The 13,835-nt window shown below is 42.4% G+C and overlaps 3 protein-coding genes and 1 long non-coding RNA gene across 11 annotated transcripts in view; 2 read left to right on the top strand and 2 right to left on the bottom strand.

Annotated features, from left to right (window-relative positions):
* The window catches only part of LOC136422354 (methyltransferase-like protein 27), a 28,908-nt gene extending 27,512 nt beyond the window's left edge, over positions 1–1,396 (top strand). For all 8 annotated transcript variants that reach the window (XM_066410069.1, XM_066410066.1, XM_066410061.1 and 5 more), the window contains one exon: positions 655–1,396. In XM_066410069.1, the coding sequence (XP_066266166.1) occupies positions 655–810 (156 nt within the window). In that variant the 3' untranslated portion in view covers positions 811–1,396. The remainder of the gene's footprint in view (positions 1–654) is intronic.
* A 425-nt stretch (positions 1,397–1,821) lies between these two features.
* On the top strand, positions 1,822–4,012 carry LOC136422356 (uncharacterized). Its single transcript, XR_010753607.1, has 3 exons — positions 1,822–1,883; positions 2,326–3,719; positions 3,900–4,012. It is a non-coding gene; the product is annotated as an uncharacterized lncRNA (long non-coding RNA).
* A 52-nt stretch (positions 4,013–4,064) lies between these two features.
* Positions 4,065–13,822, bottom strand: LOC136422352 (pseudouridine-5'-phosphatase-like). Its single transcript, XM_066410058.1, has 5 exons — positions 13,688–13,822; positions 6,176–6,310; positions 5,650–5,733; positions 5,140–5,372; positions 4,065–4,564 (listed from the first exon to the last, which is right to left on the bottom strand). Exons 1-5 carry the CDS (start codon positions 13,752–13,754, stop codon positions 4,385–4,387), a joined length of 699 nt encoding a protein of 232 aa, XP_066266155.1. The 5' UTR covers positions 13,755–13,822; the 3' UTR covers positions 4,065–4,384.
* Positions 7,697–12,864, bottom strand: LOC136422346 (rab-like protein 6). Its single transcript, XM_066410048.1, has 5 exons — positions 12,099–12,864; positions 11,604–11,693; positions 10,848–11,236; positions 9,722–10,458; positions 7,697–9,322 (listed from the first exon to the last, which is right to left on the bottom strand). The coding sequence occupies exons 1-5, from the start codon at positions 12,240–12,242 to the stop codon at positions 8,529–8,531; spliced, it is 2,154 nt and encodes a 717-aa protein (XP_066266145.1). The 5' UTR covers positions 12,243–12,864; the 3' UTR covers positions 7,697–8,528.
* Positions 13,823–13,835: the final 13 nt, after the last annotated feature.

Raw genomic sequence — 13,835 nt, 5'->3', positions numbered from 1 at the left:
AACCACTAAGTCACACACTTCCTGGGTCCTATCTATTACTTCCGACCCGCCCAGGCAAGCCAGACGTCCAGACCGGCTTCTTGTGAATAAAAACGCCGTCTAGTTTCCATGACAACCGCCAGTCCTGGGGTGACCCCTGCAGCTTGGACTAGTCCCAGCCGTCTAGGACCGGTCCCAACACGGCGTGACTAGTCCGCAAGGACCGGTCCCAACCCGGCGCGCTGAGCGCCAGGACCGGTCCCAAACCGGCGTGCTGAGCGGTCAGGACCGGTCCCAATCGGTCACGCCCAGTCCCCGAGGGCAGGTCCCGGCCCGTCCCAGCCGGTCCGCTCGGACCGGTCACGGCCGGGACCGGTCCTGGACTAGTCCCTGAACAACCAATTTTGACCAGTCCAAGTAGTCCCGGACTAGTCCTGGACTAGTCCAAGTAGTCCTGACTAGTCCTGGGAGGTCCTGGAACACCATAGGTCCGAGGTCGAGACTAGTCCTGGCTAATAAAATCCGGACTAGTCCCGGACTAGTCCCGGACTAGTCCGGGACTAGTTTTTTTTTACAGAGGATGTCATTGTGTGCGTACGTTTGTGTGTGTATGCCTACATGTACATCGTACATTTGCATGCTTGAGCATCAAATGTCTTCACTTCGTCTCTGCAGCTACAAAAGATTGGCTTTACCAACATGGATGCTGTTGACTGCAGCCAGAAAATGCTGGACGAGGCGAAAGCAAAGAACATCTACGGACGACTGATCTGTGACTTTGTCGGTCCGGATCAACTGGACATACAGAACGGTATGATCCGGTATGGTTAGCTGAGCATCAGTCTCGGCTTGGCCTAGCCGGTAATGAATTTAAGGAAACCCAAAATAACTACTAGTATGTAGCCGCTGTGTATCCCACGGGGCACCAAAAAAGCACAAATAGCCCTTGAACTACCCGGTGCATGAGGCATCGGTTTGGAAATGTGATTATGGCAACCCCGTGTGCCCTGGATTTCTTGCATTAGAAGTCAAGTTACTATATATACACTTTATTATGACTTTTACATTTGCATGCCTGTTCTTAGCCCGGTAGGATATGAATGTACAATAAAGGCTATTATACGAGTGTTATGTTGCTGTGGTTAAGGTTTGTGTACTTAGGCCGCAGCAAGTAATTTTTATGGATGACATCAGCGCGCTCATTAATTTTCACCTGATTTTGAAATAAAAAACAAGAAATTTCATTGCCCTCCGACGGTGATCAACATGCCAAAAATGGGCAAATATGTCGTAAACGTTGACAGTCTAAGGTGTTTCATTGCATATGAATACCCAGTGTAGTTCCTGCCCATGATGGTATGACAAGCTGTTTTCTGCATTTGTTCTAGCAAGGCCATTATATAAATAATGGGGGGAGGGGGAGTTTCTAGTTAATTGAGCTGTATACACAGGGCGTTTCATCGCATATAAATACCAGTGTAGTTGCTTCAGATGATGGTACAACAAGCTCTTTTCTGCATTTGTTGTAGTTAGTCTATTGAAATGTAACGTTATACACATATACAAGGACATGTTTACTGTTGAATCAAGGAGGTTTTATATTATATATGAAACCTCATTGGTTGAATACAGGAATAAAAGATCTGTTGGTCATGATATCATATTTCGTCGCCTCAATTCTTATTTAACAAGATCTATGATATCAAAATTTTAAAATATATGAATCTTGTTTTTTTTTGGCCCGCCTTGTTTTTTTTTCGCCCTATCTCATTAATTTTGGAGTCTGCGGAGGATGTCATCCATAAAATTTACTTGCTATGGCCTTATGTGTGCATCATGTTTGTTCGCCACCGGCCACCTGAAGGACGACTGCTTCCCGGAGCTCATTCGTGTAGTCAAGCCAGGTAAGTTCAATACCTTGTTATAGGAACTTTACGCCAGGTATCATAACGTTTCGGCACCTGGACAGTTCGGCCCCTAGCCGATACAGTACCAGACCCAGGACGACTCTGGTTATGGTTAGGGCTAGAATCAGAGTTAGGGTTGATATTAGGGTTACACTTAGGCGTCCTTTTGACGTCGAAACGTCTAGAAAAAGGCCTAGCCATGGTAGAGAATCGTCCTAATCGACTAGGGACCGAATTATTCAGGTGACGAAATTTTCGCATCACTCCACTCTACCCTGAGGTGAAGATGAGTACATAGGTTCGGTTTGGGACGTCCTGTCGGATTGGAAGTATAGCTAGAGGTCTCATGTTTGACTCAGAGGAGAGGGCCACACTTTATCAAAACCCTGTTCAACTTAAACCCTGTTCTAATTCTGTCCACGGGATGTGTTATTTTCAGGAGGAATAATCTGCATCATCATGCGCGAAGAATTTCTCCACACCCTGGAGGCTTACAAGGACAAGCTGGAGCCCGCCATGTCCCGGCTGCAAGAGGGGGGTCTCTGGGAACGAGTCTCACGTGACGTCCTCCCGGACTTCTACCCAAACAAGACATGGAGTTCGTTTCGTCTTCCGAGTCCTGTGACGAGGCAGAGCATTGCAAGCTTGGCAAGCACCTAGCAATATTAGTCCATGGGTCAGGTCCCTCAAAATAGCCATTTGGTACCAAACAGAGGGACAAGGGTGACTTACTTTTTTGAAAAGGTTGATTCCTCTACTTTATCATTATGCATGATAATAATCGTAAATGTCCAGCTTTTCAGGAATTATCACGTGATAGGATGACGTCTCTCAAAACCAAAGAACGACCAAATATCGTCTATATCAAGTTATTTCATGTGGTTTGTACATGGAAGTTGCTTATCATGGCTTATAATTAACTTTGGCTACTTAGTAACAGATACAAAAAATCCAGGATAGCACTTGTCCCTCTCGGTGGTACTATTTTAGTTATTTAGATGACCTTTAAATTAGTAGCACTATCATTTTAATGGAGTGTAGAATTCCTGGCCTTGGAAAACGCCCAGCACTATCAGCTTACTAAGTTTAAGCATATACACGACGTCTTGAGCTTGGAAAACACGAAGCACTACTATTCTAGTAATGTAGATGAGATGGCCTTGAAAAACACATGTACACATCGCTATCATTTTAGTAATGCATGGGGCCCCCTGACAAACACCCAGCACTATCGTTTCAAGGAGGCATGCTTTATTTCTATGTTAGTTTACAATACTTCCAACGACAATGGACTATTGTTAGTAAATATTACAATGTCATAAAGCATACTGTGTACACTCGGACTGAGGAGATTAAACGTAGAAGCTGGAAATCAATTGTCCGTGCCTTATTTTTGTCTGGGTTCGGATGTTTTAAAATCAAAGGGTTTAGGGTTAGAGCCCTTGGGCCATACATCTGTGCAAGCCAATGGCTTTTTATGAAGGGCTTTGAAATCATCAACATGATTGAACCAACCAACCAACCAACCAACCAACCAACCAACCAACCAACCAACCAACCAACCAACCAGTCAAAAAGTGCAAACAGGAAACAACTCAGTGGGTACTAAAATTGAACCGTTTGTCCTATTTATTTTCCACTGTTCATTTCATGACTTGATAATTAAATAAATGGATAATACCATTAAAATATCTTATCCTAAAACCTGAGTTTCTTCAAAAATTGCTATACATTACATGCACCAGTAAGAGTTTTTCATTTTGCTCTGCTGTCGTGGTAGAGGAAAACCTATAGGTGTTTGTATATGGGAACTTATCAAGGAAGGAATAGTGGGCGCATGTACTCTCCAAGCAGAGCATGGGTTTCGGCTGGTTTTTGACGTGTTTTTAGGCGTTATTGTCGGGCTTTCTACTTTGTCATCTTTTTTTGTCTGATGATAAAGTAGAAAGCCCGACAATAACGCCTAAAAACACGTCAAAACCAGCCGAAACCCATGCCCTGCTTGGAGAGTAGGCGCATGTACATCTGCCTAGAATATTTGGTAAATGGTATTGTATATCTTGGAAATAGACTGGTTGCTAAAGTATATTATATATCTCTTTATCTTGATACAAAAGATATTCTTAATGCTACAATTGTCTGTTAAAATCATGTGGAACAAAGACAACATATTGGATGAAAATATCTTGTATCAATGGAAATGTAAAATACTGTACATTGATTTATTTCTACAGGGATTGAATCTCCCGGTAGGACAGGAAAGTAGGTTTTTGCTGAGTTTTTGTCATCAAAAAATGATTTAAAAACAAAACACACTGTCACAGTGTCATGGTATTACAGTGGAGATGCACCGTGAAACCTGTGAAAATGAAACCAAAGTGAATATTTAAAGACTTACTACAAAAGATCTAAAATCTCACAACCCATGAAAATAAAATCACATTTCAAGGTTTACAATATAAAATACCTAAAACTTCACAACCAACACCTTTAAGGGGCTAGCTATCATAAGCAGGCAGTCCAAACTCCTCTGGACAGAACTCCTCCAGTGAGTTTAAAACAAGCGTGCCATTGGTGCAGAGACTACGGTCCAGGTTAGGGTGTGGTACCATGACGACCTGCATCCCAGCATTCAATGCAGAAACCACACCATTTGGGGAGTCTTCAAATGCTAAGCACTGAAAGAGAAAGGGATTTTTCTCAGTTAGAAAGACCACCAAAAATATACAACACATAACATGTGTCTATTCATTCAAGTACTGTGTTAATATCTGACAAATATAACGCCCGGACCCATTATCGTATAGCTAGAAATTTTTTAGTTTCAATTACTTTGCTCCCAAATACTAAACACAACTGAAGTTATCAAAAATGCAGGCTGGAAATACTAGTATAGGTGTCAGAGAAAGGCCTATGCTTTATATAGTATAAGCCAGAATAACAAACAAGCTTTGGGGTGTGCAGAATGTTTACCAGACTGTACCTGTACCTGATGTTACTATTTAATACATGTATTTACATATTCACTTAGATTCATCTGAAGCAAAGCCAGTAGTGCCTTTTAACATGCTCGAGGCACCTCCTCAATCACGGGACCCCCATTTTATGTCCCTTCCGAAAGTCAAATGCAGCTCCAACCAGGGTGCCATTTCCAAATTCGAACCTGGGTCTCCCAGTTACCAACTGTGAGGCTGCTACCAATTGAGCTACAGGGACATCCTTAAAACACAGCCCTACTGTACAATATCCCCACCTGGGCTGGGTCGGGTTTGTCAGGGAACCTTGTTGCAGGCACCAGAAATGCATCAGCATGAGGCTTGCCGTGTTTCACTTCCGGGTCACTCCCACAGGTCACCAAGGGGTCAAACAGCTTGAAGAACTCCCTGTGATTGGTCGTCTTGGTGTTGAACTTCTCAGCGTCCGATCCCGTCGACAGACCCGTGGGGATCTTGTGTTTGTGAAGGTGGCGTACGATCTTCTCTGCACCTTGAATCACATTTGGTTTGAATAAAATTATCATGAAAAAATTCAATCAATGTGACAAGGCAAACATGTATCTTTATGATGTACAAAGCTGGTATGCTACGCCGAATGGTGGTTATACCGGCTATACAGATACAGATACAAAACAACTGAAACTCCATTTTCTTCCTACTGCAAAATTAAAACCATGCAAACTTAAATGCATTTACAATAACTACGTACAGACATCAACATAAAAACAGGCACAACAAAAACAGATTTGATAAGCAAGTACACATACCAGGTAGCAGCTTGGCTGTGGGCATCAGTTCAGCATATTTCTTAGTGGTCCACTCGTAGTAATGCTCCTCAGTAATGGGAAGGTCTGCAGGTACATAAACGGAAAGAAGTGTCTCATTCTGTTCAATACAGATTCATCAAATGTTAGATATATACATTTAAACACGGGTACATGCCAAGTGATTCCTTGTGTCTACAATTTCTCAGTACAGCAAACCCATGACTTTGTTACCAGATGCACAATTGTATGCTTCAATGTATTTTTAGTTAGAGTGTGGTCACATTCATCATAGAGAGTGTCACAATATTGTCCCTATTGTCATCTCATAGAATTTCCAAGCAGGCTATATATATTAGCAGAACCAACCACCAAGGATCTAAGACAACCATTTCCATGAAAAGACAGATGCAATTTCCAGCTGTCCCAAAAATGGCAATCAGTTTGAAAACGGGACCCTTACAACTAAAGGACTACAAGGCAAAAGCTCTATAAAATGATCCAAAGTCTGTATAAACCAAACCAGTACCAAGTTTCTTGATGATATATTTGGCACCCTCTTGAGGCGTCATCCCCATCATCTTAGCCTTTATTGTCCAATCAAACGTCTTGCCGTACGGTGCCACCAGTTCCTCAAACACTTTGGTGTAGATGTCTTCTGTGTCTGCAGCAAGGTTTAGGAAATGTACATGTTAGTTGACGTCAAAAGAACTGGATATTTATGCAATCTTGACTGTGTCAAAGATTAATGAATAACTACAATGTACCATTTGCTACCAGCTTCCATTGCCATAAAGAAGCACATTTTGTACTCTAATGTAATATCATTCCACAGACTAACAGACTATTAAATATACATTAATTCAAAGAGCAGTCTGCAGCACTATGGACTTATATGAAACAAACTCTCTTTACAACAAAGATAGCATAGCAGGACAATGGCTTTCAAGACTGGACCGTATTGAAAGCAATACATGTATGTTTAAATTGAATGTCATTTGATTTAATATCTATATGAGGGACCTTTGTGCTTCATTAGCTTCATGTAGTTCTTGAACAACAGGACTAGAGATGCATTTGTAAGGCTAAACAAGGTTTATACTACTTTGGATGGTATTAAGCTCACATTTGAACCTTTTAACTTCATCATAAGCTAGATCTAAATTTGTACGTGTAAAACATGTATTTTGCTATTCAACTATTCTAACTACTCGTACCATAATGGTAAATTTTCTTTGCAGTATTAGACACTGTACACAAAATTTTCACAGCAGAAATTCTTTACCAGGGACTTCACAAGCCAAATCATAACTCAAAATGAATGAGTCAACACCAAGAAGTGACCAGTTCCTTTAACAGCTGTAAAATTTATTCAATCAAAATTATACAGATATTCATACTGCTTGCATCACTGATCTTACTTATATACTTTGAAATTCATAGTTGCAAGAAGTGCAATTCCTTGTACAATCTAATCGCCTTGCATTTCTATTGAGCTACATATACTCATAGGTTATACAAGCAGCAAGGCAAGAGGCTGATTCATTCACTGCTAAGTGTTCAACATGTGCCCTAATATGGTATGATAAGCTTCAGAAATTTTACCACTCACAAAAAAAGAAGAACCATCAAAACATAATTTTTCCTGAGGTTGGAAGAAATTAACGGTGGTGGTACCCGAGAAAAACAAACACACAACCCAAGGAAATCTTAGAAGACTACACTTCATTCAAAATATCTTTCAGTTGCTGTGATCTATCATCAGAAGTTCATAAAGGACAACATAGACAGTGTATTTTTATCTACATTACATTTTCCAAGACACTAGACCTTTTTAACGCATACTGGGAGACATAGGGAAATGCGTATACAGTGCACTGTGTCTGGTCCGGTCTATGTTGGTATCATGGTAATGATTCTGTTTCCCCATGAGCTACCCATAGTGCCCTGCATCTCCCAGCATGCAATAGGATCTGTCAAAAGGTCTATGGCCTTGGGACCCCTTCTATCTTTCAAAAACAACAATTGCAAAAAGAGAGGACTGCAAAAGCTGTGTCAGAATATCGTACAAATTAACTGTTGGGACAGCCTAAATGTTCTTGTTCAGTGAAATAAGTACAAATCATGCTTGATACCTACTGCAACACAGTACTGTCATGACAGATTTCCCATTGAAATAGATCATTCTACAATTCTAATTGTTTGCTATTGTTGATCAAAACATTCATGCAACTCAGACTTTCATATCGCAATGTTGTGTCTTGTGTAAAACATTGAAGCAACTTTGGCCTAAAAACTATACTATCAAAACTACATTAAACACAAAGCTTTTCATCTTGTCCAAAATTCGGACATTATTAAACAGACACATTACAGAAGTAGGTAGGGCAGAAAATTGCAAGAACAATAATAGACACCAATATAATTGTGGTGGATATAATCTATTTTTAGCACAAATGGAGGCATTAGAAGTGAAAAAATGCTTCTGCTCCAGAGGTATTGCCCAAAAAATTAGGACTATCATAAAGGTAAATTTGCATGATCATTTGTAGTCATTGTATAGTTTGCGTACCATGGCAGGAAAACATACAATACAAACAATGCCATTCAACAGTTGTATGATATGTTGTCTAAGAAGTTTGGCAATCAAAATACCATTTCAACCAACGCTCCAATATATGTTTATTTACAGCAATGAAACAAATTGCAATCTGTATGGTAATGCATATACTCTTGTGGCATTAGAGTAATATGTAAAGAGGAAAACTTTATGATACACAAATATGATCAGTACACCATAAGAAACTTTGGCTTTTAACATGTTTTATCTCTTAAATAATGCATTCTTTAAATTACACTATGCACTGGCTTTAGGTTACCCATTAAAACACCTCATATCCTTCCCCACCCCCTCCCCCTTTACCTACCCCGCCCCCCAGAAACTCTTCCAATTCATCCACTTCCTTCTTTTTCTGCTTCTTCTTTTTCTTCTTCCCCTCTCCTTCATCCGACACCTTCTCCTTGTCCTTCTCCCGGTGTTTCTTGTGCTTCTTCTTGTGAGACCTCTCTCCTTCTTCCTCACCGTCGCTTCTGCGATCCTTCTTTTTCTTCTTCTTCTTCTTCTGACCGATGTCTTCCCTGTCCCCCTCTCCCGACTCCTGGCCTGATAAAGGCTTGCTCACTTTCTCTAAGAAATCGAAATCCTCCGTCTTCAGTTCTACTGCAGCCTCCGCTCCATCTAAGCTGATATCATCTACCTTTGACACTAACCCATCCACTTTACCCTCCCCACCTCCTCCTCCTAACCAATCATCAAGTCCCTTCTGTTCATCCTCACTGGAAATGTCTACATCAGCAGCTATGATTGGTTGATTCGTGTCCTCATCAGCATCTAATTGGACAGTCTCTTGCAGTTCCTCTGAGTCATTTGACACAGTGTGAGATTTCAAAACGGAGGAACTAGAAATGTGTTTGAGGGGATCTGTTGTTTTCTGTGGCTGTAAGATGGGGGTTGGTAGGTCGTCATCGATGTCTGCGTCTTTGGCGATGACCGGTTCATCTTCTTCACTGGACAGGTCGATGTCTAGGGATGCGGAAGCCGGTTTTGCTGGCACCTGTTTTGGCATCTCATCCTCTGAATCAATCTCCTCAGCGAAGCCTGCTACCATGGGGTTTCCTATTGTTGGAACATAAAAATGAAGAAATAAATGTTCCATACTCATATTTCACATTGAATAGAAATGAATTTACCCTATAAGTAGTTAGTATGTACTTTCCACCATACATTACATAGCCTATTATCCATCCTACTTTAGCTCTGCTTTGCTCCTCTTATTGCTTCCCTGCGAAAAGGTCTGGCATTCTGACACTGAAGAAGAGTGATGGATGTCGGAGGTCATGATTAATGCCTGAAAGTAAGGTTGATTTGTCTTTAAATATTTTTTTACCTGGATGTCTAAGCGTTTATATGACTATGAGTAAACTAGAGCTAGAATACAGGATGTCACATCAACTGGAGACCTTGTGGGTGGATGCTATAATCTAATTCAAACTTTTATCATTGTTCAAACTCTACCTTCAACATCGCTGTCTGAGTCCTCCATGTTCGCTGGCTCCGCAGTCCGCACAGGTGCAGGTTTGGCGGGTTCTGGTTCATCCAAGAACCGGCTGTCCAATCCCTCTTCTGGGACAAAGTCCTCCACCGCTTTAATGGCTCCCGTGGGAGGAGAAGCTGGGGTGGGGGTGCCTGCCCCAGGGTCAGGGGCAGCTGTGTCCTGCTGGGCAGGGCTGGAGTTCCCAAACAACCTGGACATGAACCCTTGCTTCTGTGGGGTCGGCCTGTTCTCCTGGCTGGGGGTGGTGGCTGGTGTGGTCGCCCCAGGGGTGGTGGAAGGGATGTAACCCCCAGGGGTCGACGCTGGGGTGTATCCCCCTGGGGTGGTGGCTGGAGTAGCTGCATTAGACATGGATGGCGTGGTCGCGGGAGTCGAGAGGTTGGACCGTGCAGGAGTCGTCGCGGCCGAATCTGACTGCAGTTCGGCTCCTCCGCCGTTCTGGGCTTCCGTAGGAAGGTGCGTGGGACGGGTGGGCGTCGGCCTTCTCTTCTTGGCCAGTCCCTGGATGTACAGGTCGTAGTTCTGCTCCTCGGACTCCGAGTGGATGCCCAGCTCCTGGATCATGGCGATCATGTCCCGCTTGTTTGTCTCAAGTTGCCGTAGTAACGTCTCCCTCTGCAGCTGCAGGAAGGGGATGTTGAAGAACGTGTGGAGGTACTTCAGCCCGAATCCGTTCCTCATCGACGACTCAGCAAACCTTACAAGATACAAGACATAAGATACAAGATATAAGATACAAGATGATTTTATTGGAAGTCGTAGTGTTGGCACTGAATTAAAATCAGTGTACAATGATTAAATCTTCTACATTTGTATGATACAGCTGGAGCAACATATATAGTATGCAATCATCAAGGATGATTTCTTTCTGCCTTTAATGCCCATGGTCTGGATGACGAGTCTTGACGACTATTCTGGTATGTTGGGAAAGTCATGTAAAGTGCCATTCCTAAGGGCACAAGATCAGTGACAAGGCAGGATTCGAACCCGGGACCACTTCATTCTGAGCCAAACACGCTGCCGGTGCACCACACCACCCCACTGTCATTTAAAATAGTAGGACATACAAAAGGTAAATCGACATACCTTATATCTGCCGCCCCCTCCGGTCTGTCCAGTCCCTCTATCCAGTAGATGATGTCATCAGCGCCGATGACACGGTGCTCTCCCATGTCGCGAAAGTTCGCCAATATCAAGATGGGGATGTGGGCGGGAACTTTGGGCATCTCGCGTGCCACGTAATCGAACGTCCACTGCTTGGTGATGTCCACCATCATGATCACGCCGTTGCAGTTCTTGTACACATCGAGAAACTCTGCGTCTAGGGCCTGAGCCAACTCGTCAGCGAGGTCTGGATCGTTCTCCAGCTTTAGCGAGTCCGATTTCTTCCGCTTCTTGGCTTTGTCAACGACGTCCCACACCTCTACTTTCACCACGTCGTCAGTGGCTTTGTAGTTCCAAACTATGGTGGCTACCTACAGAGGCATACGTTAGTTTGACAGAGTGGGTAGATATCATTTTGAAGCAAAGTTGAACTGTAATTTCAAATGATACTTCGAAGAGATGGATTGCTCATTCCTTGATACAGACGAGTTGGACAGTCAAAAATTCGTCCAATCTTTGTGATGGAAATTACAGTTCAACTTTCAATTTGCATGGAATAGTACAATGTGTATCATATACCTAAAAATGCTAAGTAGACATCAAACTATAATTCAATAATACTTAACAAATAATATGGAAGGTGGACTACATTTCTCATTTTCTAGGACTCTTTTAAGAATTTCCTCCTTGACTACTAAATGTGAAGGAACTGCGAGGGTGCTAAAGAGTTGTTCTCACCTGTAGTTCGTGAGTAGGGAGATATTCCTCCACAAACTTGTGTCCCTGTAGTCTGTGGAACAGGCAGGTCTTCCCCGTGTTACGGTCACCCTGGAATCAAGGAAACTTCAGAACTTAGCTAGGATTTGTGGCAGTTTTATCACATGTAACACAGTATTCAGACCAGATACTAGAATAAAACATCCTCCAATTGACAGATCCTATTGCATGCTGGGAGAGACAGAGCACTATGGGTAATGTAGGGGGCAACCTAACTGCCGTTACAACGTATATGCAGTGTATGACTGTATGCATACTGTATTTGGTCCGGTCTATGTTGTCATGATGGTAATGATTTTCTTTGTCCAAAGTGCTACCCATAGTGCCCTGCTACTCCCAGATTATGAGATCTGTGCAATTCTATGTGCCCATCTGGAAAAAAATGTCAATACATTGATTCTATCTTTTTCCCCACTTCCCTAGGTACACCATTCTCAAATCTAAAAGTTTACTCACCTTTATGACAATTTTCATATTGTACTGGACGCCCCTAGCGAATTTCCTCTGCAGTGCAGGGTTTAGAGACTGCATCCCGGGCGGCATGTTGGCCCCGCCCCTCCCCTGCTCACTCCCCACCAGCTTCTTCAACGCAGAAAACATGACGACACTCGCCTCGCCTTCCAGTGATATCAACTACGGAACAGTTACTGTGGTAGTCTGTAAGGTGATACTGTCGTCTGCAAACGCATTTCACGTCCAAAAGTTCCTGTCTTTCCTTCCTACGATGTTGTTCCGGTTTCCTCCGCTTGTTTGTTTTCCAACAACGGAAGTCAGACGATGCAACTGCACGAATAATGAGACTTTTTCCAAATCAAATGTCCTCCCGGGACAAAACTGACGAGTTGGCAGCAAATCGATATACAACTCTCACAGTTTCTTCACACAATTCGAGCGCTGGGGTTTAAACAAATTCCTACCCGTCTGTGTGTACAAAATACTCGTGACCGAGCTGAGGTTCCGTTGTGGGGTACGCGGATGACGTGACTTGTCTTCTAACCACGGCAAGAAGAGATGTCAGGCGGGAAACACCACGCGAGGACTCCCCTTAAGAACGTACTCACAAGAGTCTAGATGCACCTGCTCACGTTCCACGTCATTAAACAGTAATCGGTGACGTAAATCTATCGATTTGGGCCATTATCGGCGCAAAGTCGCACCTCCGTCCAGACGAAAATGGCGACTGCCAGCTCGCAAAACAAACGACCTTTGACACTGAGCGCATCGGTAGGTAAAGACCATTTTTACATGATTGGTAAACAAATGTATCAAAAAATATAATACACAAATTTCAAACTATTCAAAAAGAGATAGAAAGATTTGAATAGTCGAGTCACAGTTGTAGTGTTCATATCTATGTAATTTCATATTGGTTGCGTTTGGAAAGTTTCACAAAAACACTTCCGGGTTCAATAGTTCAAACCAAGCAGAGAGCAATAATTTTGCAGCAAATCTAGCACATGTCATATCGAGAACATGTATTGAGAAAATATAGTTTCCGCCTACATATTGGTGAAATTAGCTGGTAAAATGATACCAAAGCAACCTATCAACCAATGCATGGTTTTAAAATAAAAGTCAATAAATCTGAAGACTCAAGCAAAACCATGCCAAGAAAATTACAAAGAACTTTCAAGTTTGACAGAGTTTGAGTGCAAAATAACCATTCAAGCTATAACCTGCAGATTAAATACATGATATCAGTCATACTCATATGTAAGGTAGATTAATACCATATCGATAACTGAACGTAGCAGGCCATGCATGGCAATCGCTTTTATCTTGCATGTTCATTTGTCTTAAAATATCAACATGTATTGAAAGAGTTTTAAAACTTCCGCTATTCCTATAAAGTTATGGTTGATATGATACTAATATTCAGATAACACAACGTTGCAAGCTAAGCCTATATACCACTAAAACACTCAACTAAAATTGGTCTTTAGCAAGTTTAGGAGGGGGCGGGGCGCTTAAAGTTAAATGCAGATACAGATATCAGCTGAGCTGTGGTCCACGTCATAATCAACGCCTCTTCCACACATACTCACCCAACAGCAGACCGTCCATGTCGAAGATAACGTGAGTTACCGGTTTGAACTTCCTCGTGTTCGCCATGTCTTCTCAGTCTTGCTACAAGTACAACAACAGCTGATCGCCGCAATGCGTGACCTTTGTACTATACCGACACGTCACTTC

The sequence above is a fragment of the Branchiostoma lanceolatum genome, chromosome 17, assembly GCF_035083965.1.
Source record: "Branchiostoma lanceolatum isolate klBraLanc5 chromosome 17, klBraLanc5.hap2, whole genome shotgun sequence".
NCBI classification, from domain to species: domain Eukaryota; kingdom Metazoa; phylum Chordata; class Leptocardii; order Amphioxiformes; family Branchiostomatidae; genus Branchiostoma; species Branchiostoma lanceolatum.
The sequence above is the reverse complement of the archived record's forward strand: the minus strand, read 5'-3'. Positions and strand labels throughout refer to the sequence as shown.

Bases quoted from the DNA above. Each gene is read 5' to 3' on its own strand.
- LOC136422346 (XM_066410048.1), bottom strand. From the start codon at position 12,242: ATGTTTTCTGCGTTGAAGAAGCTGGTGGGGAGTGAGCAGGGGAGGGGC. The intron at 11,237-11,603 runs GTGAGAACAACT...ATGCCTCTGTAG, and splicing joins TCCCTACTCACGAACTACAG to GTAGCCACCATAGTTTGGAA. The intron at 9,323-9,721 runs GTAGAGTTTGAA...TTCCAACAATAG, and splicing joins CTCAGACAGCGATGTTGAAG to GAAACCCCATGGTAGCAGGC.
- LOC136422352 (XM_066410058.1), bottom strand. From the start codon at position 13,754: ATGGCGAACACGAGGAAGTTCAAACCGGTAACTCACGTTATCTTCGAC. The intron at 5,734-6,175 runs GTACTGGTTTGG...ATGTACCTGCAG, and splicing joins ATATATCATCAAGAAACTTG to ACCTTCCCATTACTGAGGAG. The intron at 4,565-5,139 runs GTGGGGATATTG...TTTCTCTTTCAG, and splicing joins ACAAACCCGACCCAGCCCAG to TGCTTAGCATTTGAAGACTC.